The sequence below is a fragment of the Lepus europaeus genome, chromosome 4 (assembly GCF_033115175.1).
Source record: "Lepus europaeus isolate LE1 chromosome 4, mLepTim1.pri, whole genome shotgun sequence".
In the NCBI taxonomy this organism is placed as follows: Eukaryota; Metazoa; Chordata; class Mammalia; order Lagomorpha; family Leporidae; genus Lepus; species Lepus europaeus.
Window position 1 is genome coordinate 81918182 of NC_084830.1, and position 18899 is coordinate 81937080.

Sequence of the window (18899 nt, forward strand, 5' to 3'; positions counted from 1 at the left end):
CCTACATGCTACTTAGATTTTAGGACTTGTTGTTGGGTTTCCCCTCCCTCCTTTCCTTCCTTTCTTCTTTCCTTTCTTCTTCCCTTCTCTCCTTCCTTCCTGTCCCTTGTATATTCCACTTATGAGTACTTGGAGCAGAGTCATTAGGTCAAAATCTCCTTAGGCAGGGACAGAGAAGGGTAAGTAATGGATCCTAGTCTTTAGTAGCCTGAGATACTGAAAAAGCTCTGGTTACAATAATGTAAATGGCCATCAAGAAGGGGAGCAGGTGGACCTGGATGAAGCCAGAAACTTAATAAATAGAAGGCCCAAAACACAGAAGTGATGCCGGGAGACCTACCCTAGCAGCATATCAACAGGTGCATTGCCCACCCCACTTTCCTAGCAAATACTTCATGATCCCACGTGATGAAGGAAACCACAGGCCATTCATCTTGGAAGACTCGGACACCATCAGTTTCAAAAACCCTCTTCACCTTCCAGAGGTACTGAAGGTTAGATGCCCCAGTCCTGCAGCTTACCCAGAGGGGGATTTTGAATGAAAACCTGAACTTGGCAGTCCCTCAGGTTTGGCTGAGATAAAGTGCAACCCACTTCATGTGACAGGAAGGAGTGGCTGAGAACAATAATTTGCAGATGGTATGTTTTGCAAATTGACAGTGATTATTAAAAAGATCTTGCCGCCCACCTGCCTGTAACTGGGCCAAGGAGGTAATTTTGTGGAAGATGAAATGCTCTTGAATAACCAGTGAGCCCTAGCACTCTTCTGCCTCATGGTGACTGGCAGTCAGTACTCCTTCTCCACATACAGCTTCTCCGAGCTGTTGTACTTGCTTTATGTCCTGACAGTCTCATCCTCAGTAATCCCTGGCTCCAGGGTGGTTGAGTCAGGCTTAGTATTCCATTACAAAAACAGTGCTTTAAGGCTGGTGCTGTGGTGCAGGAGGCTAATCCTCCACCTGTGGTACCTGCATCCCATATGGATGCCGGTTCTAGTCCTGGCTTCTCCTCTTCCAATCCAGCTCTCTGCTATGGCCTGGGAAAGCAGTGAAAGATGGCCCAAGTGCTTGGGCCCCTACACTTGCGTGGGACCCAGGAAGAAGCTCCTGGCTCCTGGCTCCTGGCTTCAGTTTGGTGCAGCTCCACCTGTTGCCACCAATTGGGGAGTGAACCAACGGAAGGAAGACCTTCTCTCTGTCTCTCCCTCTCACTGTCTGTAACTCTACCTCTCAAATAAATAAATAAAATCTTTAAAAAAAGTGGTGCTTTTCCTAAGAGAAATGGATCAACTAAATTAAAGTGTTATGTACTAGTTATAGTGAAAAAGAACTAGATATTTGAATAGTAGTTTATCAACTTTGAGGACAGAAATAGTATAATATAAAAATCAGCAAGTTTCATGCTGTGATACAGAAGTACTATTAGCATGGAAAGAGAACTATACATGCCACAAAATCAGGCTTCCTTGTGCTAGGGAACAGGAAGCAATTTTTCTGAGCATCTCAGCTTCCAAGAGTAGGTTACCCGTGGCAATTTTTGCACTGTAGTTCTAGGTATTAATCATCTGCTGTTATTCCAGAGTGATGAGATTCCTGCTGGCATGCATGTTGTTTAAAACTTCCATCACTGCAAACATAGCACAGCTCTCTTGGTCTGATGATGAACTTGCAAGCATGCAGCCTTAGTCACTATAAATAAGTTGAGCAGCCTTAGTCACTATAAATAAAATGAGCATTTCAAATTAATAAATGCCTTCTGATTACAAAACCAGATGCCCCTTGTCCATAATTTGTAAAACAGAGATAAAAAGAAAAGTTTTCTTGATCCTAGTACCAAGCAGATATTGTTCAGATGTTTCTTTGTGCTGAGACATGGATAGTCATGATGACAATGATGATAATGGCAATGATATATATTATACCAGTGATATAACTGTGCCAGGCACACTTCTAAGCTCTCTAAATACATTGACTCATTAATCCATACAATGCTATTCAATTATGATTATTAAATTCACCAGCTGAGGATCCTGTGGTATAAACATGAGCAACTTGTGCAAGGTTGTTATTTTTTCCTAGGACTGCCAGAACAAATTGCCACAACCTGGGTTCTTTAAAACACTCTCACAGTAATGGAGGTCAGAGTCTGACATCAAGATGTTGGCAGAGTTTAGGGGCCCAGAGGGAGAGTCTTTGTCTCTCCCCCCAGCTTCTGCTGGCTACTGGCAAGCCTTAGTGTTCTTGGTTTATCAATGCATTACTCTGATCTCTGCCTCTGTATGCACTTATCTCTCCCTGTCTTCTCTGCTTACATTCGTCATATTTTCATCACTATAACAAATACCCAAGAGAAGCTGCTTATGAAGGAGGGAGGTTTGCTTGGCCTCAGGGTTTTGGAGTTTCACTGTCCAAGCTTGGCAGGCCCATTTGGTTTGCCATCCTAAGAGAGCAGCAGATAGTGGAATGTGTGCAGAGGAAGGAGCATGTGGAGAGCCAGCAGGCAGAGAGACAGGGAGTGTGCTTTTCCTAGTCCATGTGGTCCCTCCTTATAAAGCCACCAGGATTTCATAACAGGGGCTCCACCCCAGGAGCCTGATCCAATCTGATCACTTCTCAAGGGCCCCACCTCTGGATACCATAATTGGGTTGTATGTTCCCTTAATCCCTCAACCATCCATGTCAAGCCACTGGCATAAGACTTTAGGGAGCAAGCCTTTAACAATTAGGCCTTTGGAGGCTGCCCAAATTAATATTCAAACCATGGTACTATTTCTCTTGTTTATTAAGGACACTTCTCATTGGATTTAGGGCCCCGCCTAGTCCAGGATGATTTCATCTCAATGTCCTTGATTATATCTGCAAAGAACCTTTCTCCAAATAAGGTTACATTTATGGGTTCCAAGTATATCTATAGAGGGGGGGTAAACCTTCAACCCCTACGCTATTAAAGCCAGGTTCTCTCCCCTGCATTCTGGTTTGAATATCAGTGATCCTAGCCACAACCCTATAGGCTTGCTATGTAGATTTTGGGTCTTTGGTTATTTACAAAATGAGGATAATGCTGTACTCAGAAGGTGATCATGTTGAATGCTGTTTTTCATTTCCAGACAGCCGGGTTAACAGTAGAGAAAGCAGCTAGGGAGTCTCCATTTCTGTGCCTTGTATTTCTGTCACTTGAGGCAGCCCTTGCTTTGTAGTCTGTAAAATGAGGTCATCAGAAATTTTAATCCAGAGCTGAATAAACTCTAATCAATGAATGAATAAACAGGCCATGGGAAAGTGGGAATTAATTGTTAACCTCATGGAGGGGCTGAGTTGTTTGAGCTTTAGATGATTCCAGAGAGGAATTCATTCTTTTGAGTCTCCAAGAGGGCCTTCCAAATTGCACTGGAGCCATTCCAAGAGAATGAATGGTGACTTCACAGCCCTCTACGGGACTCTGCATCATTGCCTGCAAATTACCAGCCTGACATGTTGGCCGAGATGGAAGCATAGCCAGGAAAGGACATGTGGCATTGGTGTGGCCATAGACTGAAGGATTGAATTACCAATAAGTCATTTAATTCTTCTCTGTATGTCTGTAGAAATAGTATCCTTCCCCCACACACCTCACCTATATTATTAGCTATATTTTCATTAATTACTCAAGATTTCAATTAGGTAGATTGTGTGGAGGTTGTGCTACAATGCTCATAGTAAATGAGAAAATTATTTTTTTAATCCACTATAAATTGCTCCACAACGTTTGTTTTGATTCCATAAGTTGTCCAAGAAGATAAAGTAAATAAATCTTAAAATTGTCGATCACATATAGAAGCTGTGAATTACAACACATTTTCACCCCTTCTTTCACCTTTTGCACTACTTTCCCTGAAATCATACATCTTCTGTTCCACAAGATTAACTCTGCTACCATCTGTGTTGCAATGTGACCTGATCCACAGGACACACTGAAGCCTGCTATCCAAGACTGTAAGACCATAGGAACATTTTTTAACTGGATGGGATGTTTTCCTGAAGGTTTGTTGGTTAATGAATAGTAACATTTTATCCCTTTTCTTCCTTCATTTGAGTAACTTGGTAAATTAAGCACATCAATAAAGTGCATGAGCTGTGTTCTGTTTAGCGTGGTGAAGTACTTAGAGCAATACACAATAAATACACAGAATGCACACACATATACACACATTCATGTCTGCACCTGCACAGGGAATGATAGTTCCCACATCAATGCAGGTTGTATTCCAAGCTTGTATTTGCTGAATTGATGGTTGAGGAGTTAGAATCCATTTCACTGTGGCACTGGTAAATGTTATGGATGTTTCTGGGCCAGTCCCTGAAAGGTTTTTACATCACAATCTTTATTAAGCAGGCACCAAGAGACAGGGCTCTAAGCCAGGGAATGTCCAAGGGTGCCATATATATGGAATCTGGGGGGAAAGAGATACTTTGTGGATTCAGCCATCTTTTGGTGGTAGTAATATTTTGACATTAAACGAGTTAGCAAATGCTTTGCCTATTGCTCAGATGACAGTTTCTTCATTATATCCTGCAAAATGTAGTGTGGAGAATGAAGCCCTAACCAAGATCTTGGCTAAGAGAATTGTAGTGCTGAAAGGAGCCTTACAGACCATCTTTTCCTTGTGCACTTTATAAAAGTATTTATTTTTGCTGTTTTATTGTATTTATTTAAAAAGAAAACTAATGAGAGAGAGAGGGAGAGGGAGAAAGAGAGAGATCTTCCATCTGTTGGTTCACTACCCAAATGGCCACAGCAGACAGGGGTAGGTGGAGCCAAAGCCAGAAGCGCAGAACATCTAGGTTTCCCACTTGGATGCAGGGTCTCAAGCGCTTGGGCCATCTTCTGCTGCTTTTCCAGGAGCATTAGCAGGGAGCTGGATCAGAAGCAGAGCAGCCAGGACTCCAACCAGGGCTCGTTATGGGATGCTAGCAATGCTGGTCCCTTTTAATGCACTGCTAATCTTTACACAAATGGAGAAACTAAGCTCTTCATCTACAGTGATTTGCCGTGGTTGGATGGAAGCCTAGAAGCAGTCAGTGTAAAAACATGGGTGTCTTCACTTCCAGAGACCTGCTTTCTCTGGAGAAAGACAGAAGAGAGAGAGAGAGAGAGAGAGAATATTCTCTGTGTGTAGGGGGAGAGGAGGAAGTGTTGATGCAGTTTAACATTTTGGTTACAGTGAGTGCCAGGTTGGAGTCAGAACGGGGGTATTTCATTAACTCAATATGAGCAAGAGCTGTGTTAAGAAACCTTATTCCTAATGGAATGGGAGAGGGAACGGGAAGATGGGAGGGGTGCGAGTGGGAGGGAAATTATGGGGAGGGGGGAAAGCCATTGTAATCCATAAACTATACTTTGGAAATTTAAATTTACTAAACAAACGAAAAAAGAAACCTTATTCCTGGGCACTTCAACCTTCCTGTGTTCCTTGTAGGCCACCACAGCAGGGCACCTGCAGATGCTCAGAATGTCTCCTAGGGCTATGCTGTTGATGAAACAAGCCTAGTGATTTGAGTTTCTACAGCACTGTCCCTATAGTACTGCAGAGAGCTGGACCTTTTTTCTTTCTTTTTTTTTTTTTTTTTTGACAGGCAGAGTGGACAGTGAGAGAGAGAGAAAGGTCTTCCTTTTTGCTGTTGGTTCACCCTCCAATGGCCGCTGCAGCCTGCGCATCGCGCTGATCCAAAACCAGGAGCCAGGTGCCTCTCCTGGTCTCCCATGGGGTGCAGGGCCCAAGCACTTGGGCCCTCCTCCACTGCCTTCCCGGGCCATAGCAGAGAGCTGGCCTGGAAGAGGGGCAACCGGGATAGAATCCAGCAACCGGGACTAGAACTCGGTGTGCCGGTGCCGCAAGGTGGAGGATTAGCCTGTTGAGCCACGGTGCCGGCCAAGCTGGAGCTCTTTCCATGTGATCCTTTTGTGTGAAAATTACAGCCGTGGTGTTTGCCTACCTCAAAGCATTTCAGCAGAGATCACACTGAGATATTACCTATAAAGGTTTTAGGCTTTCCTTCACAAAAGATTTACAGACCTTTGACATCTTTGTGCTCTGTTTTGTTGTGTGGTACACTCAGCCTCTCCAGGCAGGGACTGAATCTCCTGTTTAGCCCTGGAGTTACTTCAGTCTGGACCTGGCTTCCATGAAGTTTTAACGTTCCTCCCTCTCCCCCTCCCAGGTTGGCTGAGGCTGCACAGTCAATCATTCTCTCTCTGACAACTGATTGAAAGACACCACTTTTTAAGTATATGGAAGGAATCTACATGAAAGAATCCCCATTAAGTAATTGAGTATCTTCATGCTTTTCTGGGAAAATATATCAGTGAAAATTAAAGGCAAACATAATTCTTACTTCACTATAGTTTTATGGTCCTGTTAAAAAAAAAAAAAACACTTAACCTTTTGGAATAACTCCCAGATTTCTTGTTTAAAAAATGGTTAATTAATGGTTTACACTAAAACACATTTGACTTCATTTATCTGAAAAGCCACAAACCAGTGGTTCTAACATTCTGCTCGTGCATCCTGGTGTTCCCTGAGTGACCAGTTTGTCCCAGGGCTAATAACTTTTTATAGTTCATAGGGAATTTAAGTTAATGAATGAAATGCTTAAGATTTCTCTGCCATAAAATTTACATCCCTAAATCTTGGCTTTGTTAAACCTATCAGAATCTAGTGAAAGCTGTCACTTTGCTCAACCTAGAATTTTTTATTTCATTATTTTAATTACTTTTGCTCTTTTAAGTACCTTTCAGATTCTCTGCCACCCAAAAATTTTAATAATCACTTGTCATTGTTGCACCAAGTGTATTCACAGACTCTCTAAAGACTTTTGATATCTTATACCTTTAGAAATTTCCCGTTTTCTCAAGTGAAGGCAGATTTCTTAAGGAGTGATGCAAAGTAATTTTTGGTGACATTCACATCTTCCCAACATTTCACCTCCGTCTTTCATCTTTCACACATTTTTCTATATTTTCCTTCCTCTTCTGTTTTATAATCTCAGCCATTAATTGAATACTGTGTGCCAACCATAGACTAATACACACATGAACTATGTGGATGAGGATACGGAATTTAAATAAGTACAGACCATCCAACTTATAAAGGCTGGACTTACAGTTTTTCAACTATACAATCATATGACAGTCATATGCATTCAGTAGGAGCTGGACTTGGAATTTTGAATGTGATCTCTTCCAGGGCTACTTCAGTGTGGTCCCATCCTCTCTCATCATCATAGGCAGTGGCAGTGAGTGCAGCTCCCCATCCATCCCACAGTCAGGAGGGGAACAATCCACGTTTTGCAATGCACTGTACTGCTCAGCTCAGCTCAGCTGCTCCTTAGGTACATGTAATCAATGCAGTTTCCGCTTATAATTTTTAACTTATGATGGATTTTTAGAGACATAACCGTATTGTAAGTTGAGAAGCACCTGTCACTCTCCTTTGGTCATGTAAGCAGTAACTGCCAGAGCCCAGAGGTTTAAGCCTGCTTCTCATCCACCAGTGCCACCACCATGGTATCTTCTGCCACATGCTCCCCTTTACCTTTCCTCTGTTTTCCTTGTGTAATTATAGTGAAATACATAGTACAAAAAATTGCTATCTTAACTTGTGTGCATGTGTTTTAAAGGTTCATTTGTTTGTTTTAAAAGCAGAGCTACAGAGGTTGGAGAGGAGAAACAGAGAGAAAGATCTTCTATCTACTGGTTCACTCCACAAATGGCCCCAGTGGCCCAGGCTGGACCAGGCTGAAGCCAGGAGCTGGGAGCTTCATCGGAGTCTCCTACATGATTGTCAGGGGCCTAAGCATTTGGGTCATCTTCTGCTACTTTCCCAGGTTTATTAGCACCTGAGAAGGGAGTGATGGATGGCCCAAGTCCCTGGGCCCCTGCACTCACTCACATGGGAGAGCCAGATGGAGCTCCTGGCTTCAGAGCAGCCCAGCTCTGGCCATTGCAGCCATTTGGAGAGTGAACCAGGAAATGGAAGACCTCTCTCTTTATCTCTCCTCTCTCTTTCTCTGTAACTCTACCTTTCAAATCAATTATTTTAAAAAACATTCCTTCCTTTTTAGGACTGAATAATATCCCACTGTACAAATAAATACACCACACTTGGTTTATCCACTTCTTCATTGATGGACACATGGGTTGCTTCCACCTTTCGACTGCTGTGGATAGGGCTGCTATAAACACAGGTGTACTTTTCCCTTCTTATATTCTGCCTATGTTGTAGGTTTGTCTGTGACACACTAGCAATGCTTAATCCCTCTAAGAACACTAGACCTAAGATCATTTCATTTCTCTTTCTTGTTAGTTTGTCTTCCTTTTCTCTTTTTCTTTTCTTTTCTTGGTGTTGCCTTTCTTTAAGTTTGATTTTGCATCATGATGAATGCCTCTTCGGTCATTTGCTCCTAAATCTCTGCTTTCTGTCCTCTGTTACCTTTGGATAGAACTCTGATGGAACTCTTGTAAACCTTCAGAGGAAGGTAAAGACCCAAGCAACACTTCTTTTTATTGAATGTAAGACATTAGGCTAGATGTGTGACAGCACAAAGGGCAGGGCCAGGTGGGGCAGGGGGCAGGGGTGTTGTATGGGTGAGTAGCAGAAGTATTGCTTTAGTGAGCTTTTAACTTGTAAATGTGAATTACTTTATCAGTCACTTTAAATAAGTTGGAAGTTTATTGTGGAAATCACTCACTTTGTCAGCTATTCTCCACTGGGATGATTTTGCCCCCCACCCCGCACCCCGGGCCTTTTGGCAATGACTGAGGATGTCACACTGGTATGCAGGTCCTGTCCTACTGCTATCTAGTAGGTGATGTTGCTACAGTATACGAGAGAGCCTGTCCAACAGAGAGTGATCTGGCCCACACATCAGTAGTGCCGAGATCAAGAAGCCTTGCAATACATCATTGTGCTTGATTTATCACCTAATAAGAAACATTAAAAAGACACCAGTCATTTTCCCAATGAAAAGGTCTTTATGACAAAGTGATAGTTTGAAATCACACTAGCATATCTATGCCCTAATGCAACTATTTTGCTAATCCAAGATGTAAAATTTCAAGTGCTTAAGTGGAATCTTAATATATAAAGGAAATTTCATTTTAAAAACATAACTTAGCATTTAAGATATTAGCAATTAGTATCTATTTTTAATGGAAGGGAGCATTGTTATATAGTTAATAAACTTTCTTTGGATTTGAAAGACCTGGTGTAACTGCCTCATGCATATTTCCTCCTTGATTGCTTTGTTTAGACTAACACTATATTTAGATCTAAGTCACCATCCAGATCTCTTGAGAGGTAGTGCTGGAGGCTCTAAAGTGTTTTGCAACATTGACTTAAAATATTCCATGGATAACCCACTTGCATAGCAGATGACACTAAAAATATACAAAATCCATTCCCAGTCTGCCCATTTCCCCCAACCAGTTATACTAGCTTGGAACCACGTAATTTGGTTCTATGCCTTCTGGTCACTGAGTATAAGTGAAGACTCACTTCTTTCATAAAATGGAACTTGTAAGCTGAAAGGAAAATCACTTGGTGATGCACAAACCCCTGCCAGGTGTCCTCAGAGGCACTGAGATGCCTGACACCTGGTCCCCACCTGTGGTTCTAAACTCATCTCTGAAAGACCAGGAGGAAAAGGCCGTGGAGTCCCTAACTGAGCAGCTGTTGCGTGCAGGAAATGCCAGGGCATGCGCTCCAGTGGTGGGCTGATCAAGGAGGCCCCTCCTAAGGTGAGAGCCAGCACCAGTGTGGTGCCTGTGATGCTGTCAGTAGGCCCTCATCACCAGTGCCCTGCCCACGGTACATCCTCAATGTGGAGCAATGAAAAATGAATGTTTATGCTAAGAATCCTGAAATCCTTTCTTTGTCACCACGGGAGGAATAAATTCTGGCTTGATGTTCTGGTTAGCTGGTATAGCGCAAAGATTATAGAAAGGGCTTCCTGCATGTGGACAGGAATTGATCTCAAGCACCTGAACCACGCAAAGCTGAACTCTAGAATCTGTCTCTCTTTTCCAGGACCTGGGAGGAAGGCAAGGTGTTCATCTTTGACGACTCCTTTGAGCACGAAGTGTGGCAGGATGCCTCATCTTTTCGGCTGATTTTCATCGTGGATGTGTGGCACCCAGAGCTCACCCCCCATCAGAGACGCAGCCTTCCCGCAATTTAGCAGGAATTCATGCAGGCTTGGGACCCTCTCCAGAGAGGTTGTCTTTTTGGCTGTGTCTCCTTGGATGTGAAGAAAGAAGTGTAAACACCAAGGCTTTTCATTCCCTGGACAATTTTATGCCTCCTCCTAGGGTTTGAAGACACAAAAGAGAGTATTTGCCTCATTGCAGTTCATTTAGGAAACACCTGTGTGACAACATGGATCTTCTGCCTATATCTAAGGTGAACACTTAACAGCCTCTACCTTGCCAGCCAAAGATATTCTTTCCATGTAGAATAAAAGGTCTAAATCAACATACAATGAGAACATATGTAGAAACTGTGAATATATTGCTTTAGTCTGGAATTTTTCTATGTAGTTATATTTTTCTAGGATAGTCAAACTGTTTTGTCATCACATACCACTACTTTTTGTTGATTTCAATGACAAGCTGTGTAAATGCTTTATCTCTAGCTGTTTAATGATAACTTCCTTGGCAAACTGAGATTTCCCTCTTTTAATTCTTTTAGTAAAAGACATTCTTGAATAAAGCAATTTTACTTTCCTAATACAAAAGAGAACACATAATTACACCAATCCAATGCCTGTGAACTATGCTGATCCCTACTTATTGTCTGCATTGAGATCCAGTATCTTAATTTTTCCTCATTATGCTAATGGTGGAAATATTATCAAAATCATAGTTCTTTCTAAGAGGAATTTTTTAACATTGAAAAAGGATATGGAATCATTTTTACAAAGATTTATAAAAATACTGAATAGAAATTTTTTAATGCCCAGTATTAGGCCTTGTGTGTGTGAGGGGGTAAAATGCGTAGAAGATGTTCTGAGGACTCAGTAGATAGATGCTCCTAGGGTGTCAGGCTCCTGCCCTTTTTGCTGTCTGTGAGCAGGACCTAGGAATCCAGGGCACCTGCCTACTGTCAATCTATGTGAGGGCCTTTGGCCGTGGAGATAACCCCCACAGCTTTGTAAACACATTAAGGGTGCAGAGTGAAAGTCATGAAGAATGCTAGGATCTTCATGCTGGGTGAGGAGGTGGAGATTGCTCTTCTCTCCTATCTCCCTGGCTTGAGGAACTTCTGCCTTTGAAACATCACTTCGAAAGAACAATAATTATCCACATGTACTGTTAATATTACCCATGACCTAAAAATCACAATTGAAAATGGTGTTGCCCACTCAATCCTGAGCTAATCCAATCACTGATTTAGTAAAGCAGTAATGTATTTGATTTTGTATTTTTAAAATATAAGCTAACTAGACATGTTTAAGAATGTAATGATATTCAGGCACTGAATTCTAAGCCAATATGAACAAAAATGCCAAAATGGCACATAGATCACCTGATTGCATTCACAGGTCGAAAAATACACCTGTGCTTTCTTTTTGTTCCAATACTAAGGAGGCTTTTTTATGTCATTAAAGAATATTTCATGGGGCCAATGTTGTGGCATACTGGGTTAAGTCACTGCCTTTGATGCTAGCATCCCATGTGGGCACTGGTTCAAGTTCCAGCTGCTCCACTTCCAATCCAGATCTCTGTGAATGTGCCTGGGAAAGCAGCAGAAGATGGCCCAAGTACTTGGGCCCCTGCACCCATGTGGGAGACTGGGATGAAGCTCCTGGCTTCAACTTGGCCCAGCCCCAGCTGTTGGAACCATTTGGGAAGTGAACCAGTGGATAGAAGATCTCTCTGTCTCTCTCTCTACCTTTATCTCTAATTCTGCCTGTCAAATAAATAAATCTGTGGGGAAAAAATATTTCTTTGGGGCTGGCCCTGTGGTGTAGCAGTTAAGACTGCTGCCTTTAACATCAGCATCTCATATGGATGCCAGTTCATGTCCTGGCTGCCCCACTTCCTATGCAGCTGCCTGCTGATGGCCTGGGAAAGGCAGTGGACACGGCCCAGTGTTTGGGTCTCTGTCACCCATTTGGGAGACCTAGATGGAGCTACTGGCTTTGGCCTGGTCCAGCCCTGGCCATTGTGGGAATTTGGAGAGTGAACAAGTGGACAGGAGATCTCTCTCTGCCTCTCTCCACCTATCTCTCTCTCTCTCTCTCTGTGTGTGTAGCTCTTTCAAATAGATAGATAAATGTTTTTTAAAAATTTCTTTAACATGAAAATTGACCCCTTTTCCTTGACTTTATAGATATTGGCCTCAGTAGAAAAATTTAAAAAATATTTCTCCTGTTCCTTCTGTTTTGTCAATGTTCAAAAATCCTACTAAAACAAAGAGGCACAAGAGGGAAACTATCAAATTAATTACCAAAATGAAGAAGAGAAATCAAACTCATAAAAGATAAGACAGTATTTGTGTCCCTCAGAATTTATTGGACAGAGGAAATGACTGACAAAGGGCAATACAATCCAGTGCTCATGGAGTGACATTTGTGTCACCGTTGAATTTGGTTCTCGTCAGTATATTGCATACACATAAAGAAATACAAACTAGAAATCATCATTGCTGAACCATCACCTTACATTCATTTAATGAGATTATGGGATAGTAGAAAACCTAGCTCTTAACTTAGTAAATGTAATATGGTATTTAAAATCAGGTCACTACAGTAGCATTGTAAATATTTCCAATTGAAATGCCAGAGGTATTATTACTGTTGCAAAGGGTTGGCAATAATTGACTCCAATCATATTTTAACTACCTGGAATCCACAACTATTTTATAAACTCAAGTAATAAAAGGGATTTTCTAATTCACTTTAATTCTTCTGTGTCTTACCTACATCTTGGTGTGTAAGAAAAGTGTTTCAGTCATTGCATTGGTGGAATCATTTCAGTGTTATTGTTTTGTGATTTGAAATGTCTACACAAAATGAATTGGTTTTATTTATACTGTGATGCAAGTGGTTGAGAAATATTTTTAATTATATTTCAATTTTATTTCTTTAATGGTGGAATGAAAAATTAACTTTGTTGTTATTCTCTACCAGTAGGGAAAAACTGAAACATTAGAAAGAAATGTAATACAACTATTAAAATTATTATCTATAAGGGTAATTGTGGCCAGTTGAATCACTTCTTTCTTTTGAATTGTTCAGCTCACAAATTAACCTTTGCAAATATTTAAAATGTGAAGCCATATTTTATTTTCCATTATCAACTAAAATATGTTTTATTTGACATTGAGCACCAATTGGTCATTCTAATAAATGCCCATGTGATGCAAATAGCTGGACAAATAAGCAATATCTAAAAATACACAGCTGGTCTTAGAAAACATGGCACGCGTAAGGATATCTGTTAATTTTTTATCTGATTTCCTTTGAATGGGTAGTTGGGACCTCCATTTCTAAGAAGAGTAGCTAAAGAAATAAAATGATCTTTGGCATTTCATCTTGCATTCGTAGTCTTCTCTTATTTCAGTGATTGCCTGTTTACTATGCTTAAGGGGTCTCTTCCTCCATGATCGAATACCTGCCTGCTTAGCAACAACCTGGCCCTTTCTTCACACCTGAAATGACCGCAGAAAGGTGGGGGCTTAAATAGCTTAGTAGCTCGTTCCCTTGCTGTAGTGACCCAAGCGAGGCAATTTGAATTGATTTGTTAATCACTGACATGTGTTTTCAATGAGGCCCGCCTCTCTGCCAACACACACTGGACTAATGGGTTCTCAGGCTGCCTGTGGGAAGTCACATGGCTAAGATGAAATAATCACATTCCAAATTACATGTGTCTTCTTTTAAGCTGGAGGCCTGATGACAGATGTGACATCAAAATCATTTTTTGCAGGACATCAATATAAGCAAACTGCAAATAGCCAGACCTATGAGAACATGCTCTTAGGCAGAACAATTCAATGCTGGTGATGAGGTCAGAGAAAATAATTCAATAAGAATGAAAATTACTATTGTCTTGGGGCTTTGCGCTACATTAAACTTGACCATCTGATCTGCACAGTTTAACTCTGATGTATTTACTTGGAAACATACTTAACCTTAAATTGCAAAACTGGGAGAGGGTCCCTGTGTAATCCCTCAGAAAAATCCTTGTCCTAATGTGGTATGTGCATCAAATGTAGTTTTTCATTGTTTCAGTTCATTTAATACCATATGTATCAGGGAAGGGCTGTCTTTCTTACATAAATGCCTTGCTTTGTCCTCCAATTCCCTCACTGAAAAAAGAAAACTCAAGTCTTTATCCAACTTTGGCTGCTCAGACCTATGGCTGGTGACAGTCATTGCTGGGGGTCAGGAGTGGAGGGCCTCGTGTCAAGCAGGTGGCACGTGTCTGTGTGGGTTGGTTGCACACGTGCTTCCTCGGTGGCTGATACCACTGAAGGCCAGTGTGCAGGAGAATCAGGGTGGCTCATGGCTCAGTCCAGAGCCAGGAGTGGCTGAGTGTTCTCATTCTCTCCCTTGTCCTCATGTTTCAGGGTCCCAGCTTCAACCACAGACTGAGATCTAGAAAGGGGAGAGAAAAAAGACACAATTACAAACAATTCGTGGAGGCAATAATTTTGAAAACTGGGGGAGGTATTTTCAATTGTCTATTCACGTTTTTAATCAAGACACTCAACTACAAAATTGTTTTCCCTTTTATGTCTCTGTTTTACCTACTTGTGTTTCTTATCTGACATTTTTATGGAGAAAGGTGTGTTAGAATCTTGGAATCTTTGCTAGAATTTCTTACATTGGTGGAAGGGCACAACATTCCAGCCACAATTCTGCCTCAGTGTCTAAATATTCCATGGATTTTTCTTTAGTTTTTCTTTGTTTTGTTTATTTTTCAGACAGACAACAGACAGAAAGCTCCCATTCTCTTGTTCACACCCTGAATGCCCAAAATAACCGGATCAGTCAAAGCTAGGAAACAGGATCTCAGTCCAGGTTTCCTACATGGGTGGCAGGAACTCAACTACCTTTTAATTTTTTAATTTACTTATGACAGAGAGTCAGAGAGAGATCTTTTCATCAAATGGTTCATGCCCCCAAATGCAGGCAAGAGCTGAAACTTGGCCAGGCCAATGCCAAGAGCCTAGAACTCAATTTGGGTATCCCACATAGGTGATAGGGACCCAGTTACTTAACTACTGCACCAAATGCCAGACCCAACTACTTGAGCCATCACCTGCTGCTCCCAAGGTGTTCACTAGCATGAAGCTGGAATTGAGAGCAAAGCTGAACTCCAACCTAGGCATGAACATCTCAAGCAGTGTCTTTAACTACTAGACCAAATGCCCATCTCTGCATCTATTATTCTAAATCATTCAATGATTCTGATTCTTTTTTTCTTTCTTTCTTTTTACTTATTTGAGAGAAAGAGAGAGATCACACCCACTGGCTCACTCCACACAATATTCACAACAACTGGAGCTAAAGCCAGGAGAGGGGAACTCAATCCAGGTCTCCCATGTGTGAGAAGCTAGGACATAACCACTTGAGCCTTCACCACTGCCTCCCAGGGTGTGGATTAGCAGGACAGCAGGAATAAGAATCTGGAGCCAGGAATCGAACCCAGGCATTCTGATGTGGGACACAAGCATTCTAACCACTAGGCCAAATGCCCTCCCCATCTATGGATCTTGAGATGATTCAAGTCAAATAAATGTTGTTGGATTTTCCATGTTTCAGTGTACTTTTTTAAAAAATATTTATTTATTTATTTATTTATTTGAAAGGCAGAGAGAGAGAGAGAGAGAGAGATAGAGGTCTTCCTCCACTGGTTCACTCCCCAATTGGCTGCAATGGCTGGAACTGCACCAATCCAAAGCCAGGAGCCAGGAGCTTCTTCCAGGTGTCCCACGTGGGTGCAGGGTCCCAAAGACTTGGGCCATCTTCTACTACCCTTCCAGACCATAGCAGAAAGCTGTATCGGAAATGGAGCAGCCAGGACTCAAACCAGCACCCATATGGGATGCTGGCCCTGCAGGCAACAACTTTACTCACTATGCCAAGGTGCCAGTCCCTCAGTGTGCTTTTTAATCACTTTGTTTCCCAGAATCTCAGCAACTACCATGGATGATGTTAAGACCTTGAGCCTTCGAATCAGTCAGACTCTGCCCCTGGGAAGACTGGCTGGGCAGTTGGAGGGCTTTGGGAAATCCTCTAGATCATTAATATCTCTCCTATAAAAATAAAAGTCTTGGATATTCCTCACATCTGTTTATAAGGATTAGAACTAATGATAGAATGCATTTGGCATAGAATTACAGTTAGAATTTGTGGAACACTTTTATCATCATTATTACAATGGTAGTGGAAGGAATCCTCAATTTCTGATGTGTTTTTATGTGTTTTTTTAACACATGTTATAACATGTTAAATCTGAAGCCACTTTCCAACCTACAGAAAAAAAAATTACAAAGGCTACATGAGTAGTAGATACTCATTATGTTCACATTCTTTTTTTTTTATTTTTTATTTTTTGACAGGCAGAGTTAGACAGTGAGAGAGAGACAGAGAGAAAGGTCTTCCTTCCATTGGTTCACCCCCCCCCCCCCAAATGGCTGCTACAGCCAGCACGCTGCGCCAATCTGAAGTCAGGAGCCAGGTGCTTCCTCCTGGTTTCCCATGCAGCTGCAGAGCCCAAGCACTTGGGCCATCCTCCACTTCCCTCTTGGGTCACAGCAGAGAGCTGGGCTGGAAGAGAAGCAACGGGGACAGAATCCAGCCCCAACCGGGACTAAAACCCGGGATGCCAGCACCGCAGGCAGATGATTAGCCTAGTGAGCCACGGTGCCAGCCTCACATTCTTTAAAAAAGTATTCATGGGGCCAGGGCTGTGGTATAGCAGGTTAAACTGCCACCTGCAGTGCCAGCATCCCATGTAGGTGACTGATTCCTGGCTGCTCCACTGCTGATCCATCTCCCTGCTAATGTGCCTGGGAAAGCAGCAGAGGATGCCCCAAGTACTTGGACCCCTGAACCCATATGGGAGACCTGAAAGAAGCTCCTGGCTCCTGGCTTCAGTCCGGCTCAGCTCCGGTGGCCCTTGTGGCCATTTGAGGAGTGGAATTCCACCCTGTGCACTTTTCTTCTTTTCTGATTTTAGTGTGTTTTTGCTGTAATAATCCATCATTGGGTATAACAATTTTCTGTATCTTATAAGGTTTTCCAACAGATTATCAAACATAATAGAGGATTCTCACTACAATATATAATAGCTCTAGTATTAATTATGTATGCACCTAGTGTTCTTAGAGATTCTTTACATGTGTTAACTTACCTTATTTTCAGAACTCTAAGGGATGTTGCTATTGTTATCACCATTTTATAGATAGCAAAACAACTAAGTGACCAAAAAATTAGATAACACAGGAATGGCAACACAGAGAGTGCAAAACAGGATAGCTTGTTACCACCACACTTATCCTGGGTGTAACTAAGGCCTCAGCTGGAATATTTAATATTCCTTCTACTACACCATGAACATAATTTTCTCATCTCCTTTCAGGATATGTATGCACTGCAGAAAGCATAAAATGAAGATACCAAAAGTCAAATCATTACAATTGCTTCAGGATAATTAGCAGCTACTATGAATTTCCATCCAAACAATTCAACTTGAGAGACCAAGGCAAACCTTTGAATGTGAAATGGATTCATTCAGCACTCGGATGGAGCAGAGGAAGTCCCAGGTAGTAGTTTAGCCTCAGCTCTCACACATTTCCTAGGCAATTTTCTCTGTGCTTGTGTATGTGGAATGAGGGTGTAGATTTATATAAGAACAGAAAGGCTGAAAAGCGAGCAAGCATTAAAACAAACAGCAAACGTGAGGGGCAAACCTGCCCAGACAGAGCACTTCCTTGCAGCACCTTGGACAGCTGCCTGTTTGCTCTATACGCCCCTGTGAAATTGGAAGGTGCACATACTGATAGCCATCTACTTTTAGGGATATCAAACTACATTTCTCTTCTGTCATGAGGTCAACTTTATTTTTTATTTTTTATTATTTTAACTTTTATTTAATAAATATAAATTTCCAAAGTACAACTTTTGAATTATAGCAGCTTCCCCCCCCCATAACTCCCCTCCCACCCGCCACCATCCCATCTCCCACTCCCTCTCCAATCCCATTCTTCATCATGATTCATTTTCAATTACCTTTATATACAGAAGATCAATTTAGTATATATCAAGTAAAGATTTCAACAGACTGCACCCACAAAGACACAAAGTATAGAGTACTGTTTGAGTAGTAGTTTTACTGTTAATTCGCATAGTACAACACATTAAGGATAGAGGTCCTACATGGGGAGCAGGTGCACAGTGACTCCCATTGTTGATTTAACAATTGACACTCTGAGGTCAACTTTATTTTACAGTATTCCATATGAGCCAAAGCCATAGAGTTGAAGGGAAAACTTGTGACTCATTTAAATCAATATGGCAATAAGTCAGAGAGAAGTATCCTCCATGTCCCTGAAGGAGCAGCTCTTCTAGAAAGTTCTTTCTTACATTGAACTCACCAGGTCCTTTTGAAGCTTCTTTGCACTGTTTCTGGTTCCATTTCCCAGAGCTGTCAGAATATGTGCTACCATCCTGTCCATGTAAGAGGCCTTTGGGTATTAGCTAGCACCCTCTAACACACCCCCTCACGTTACCCCACACCACCACCAAGACAAACAGACCTCACTGATGCCAAGGTGTCTAAACCTCACCACCTCAGCCCTCTCTTGGGTCTCCTTATAAACTGGGCAGGTTGCTCATGGTATTCTGGTGTGA

General features: G+C 41.8%; 2 protein-coding genes across 5 annotated transcripts in view; one reads left to right on the forward strand and one right to left on the reverse strand.

Annotated features, from left to right (window-relative positions):
- The window catches only part of ASPH (aspartate beta-hydroxylase), a 237495-nt gene extending 223919 nt beyond the window's left edge, over nucleotides 1–13576 (forward strand). For all 4 annotated transcript variants that reach the window (XM_062188446.1, XM_062188443.1, XM_062188444.1 and 1 more), the window contains one exon: nucleotides 10064–13576. In XM_062188446.1, the coding sequence (XP_062044430.1) occupies nucleotides 10064–10214 (151 nt within the window). In that variant the 3' untranslated portion in view covers nucleotides 10215–13576. The remainder of the gene's footprint in view (nucleotides 1–10063) is intronic.
- A 972-nt stretch (nucleotides 13577–14548) lies between these two features.
- CLVS1 (clavesin 1) overlaps nucleotides 14549–18899 on the reverse strand; it is a 194248-nt gene continuing 189897 nt past the window's right edge. The window contains exon 5 of the mRNA XM_062189571.1: nucleotides 14549–14636. Within this exon, the coding sequence (XP_062045555.1) occupies nucleotides 14549–14636 (88 nt within the window). The remainder of the gene's footprint in view (nucleotides 14637–18899) is intronic.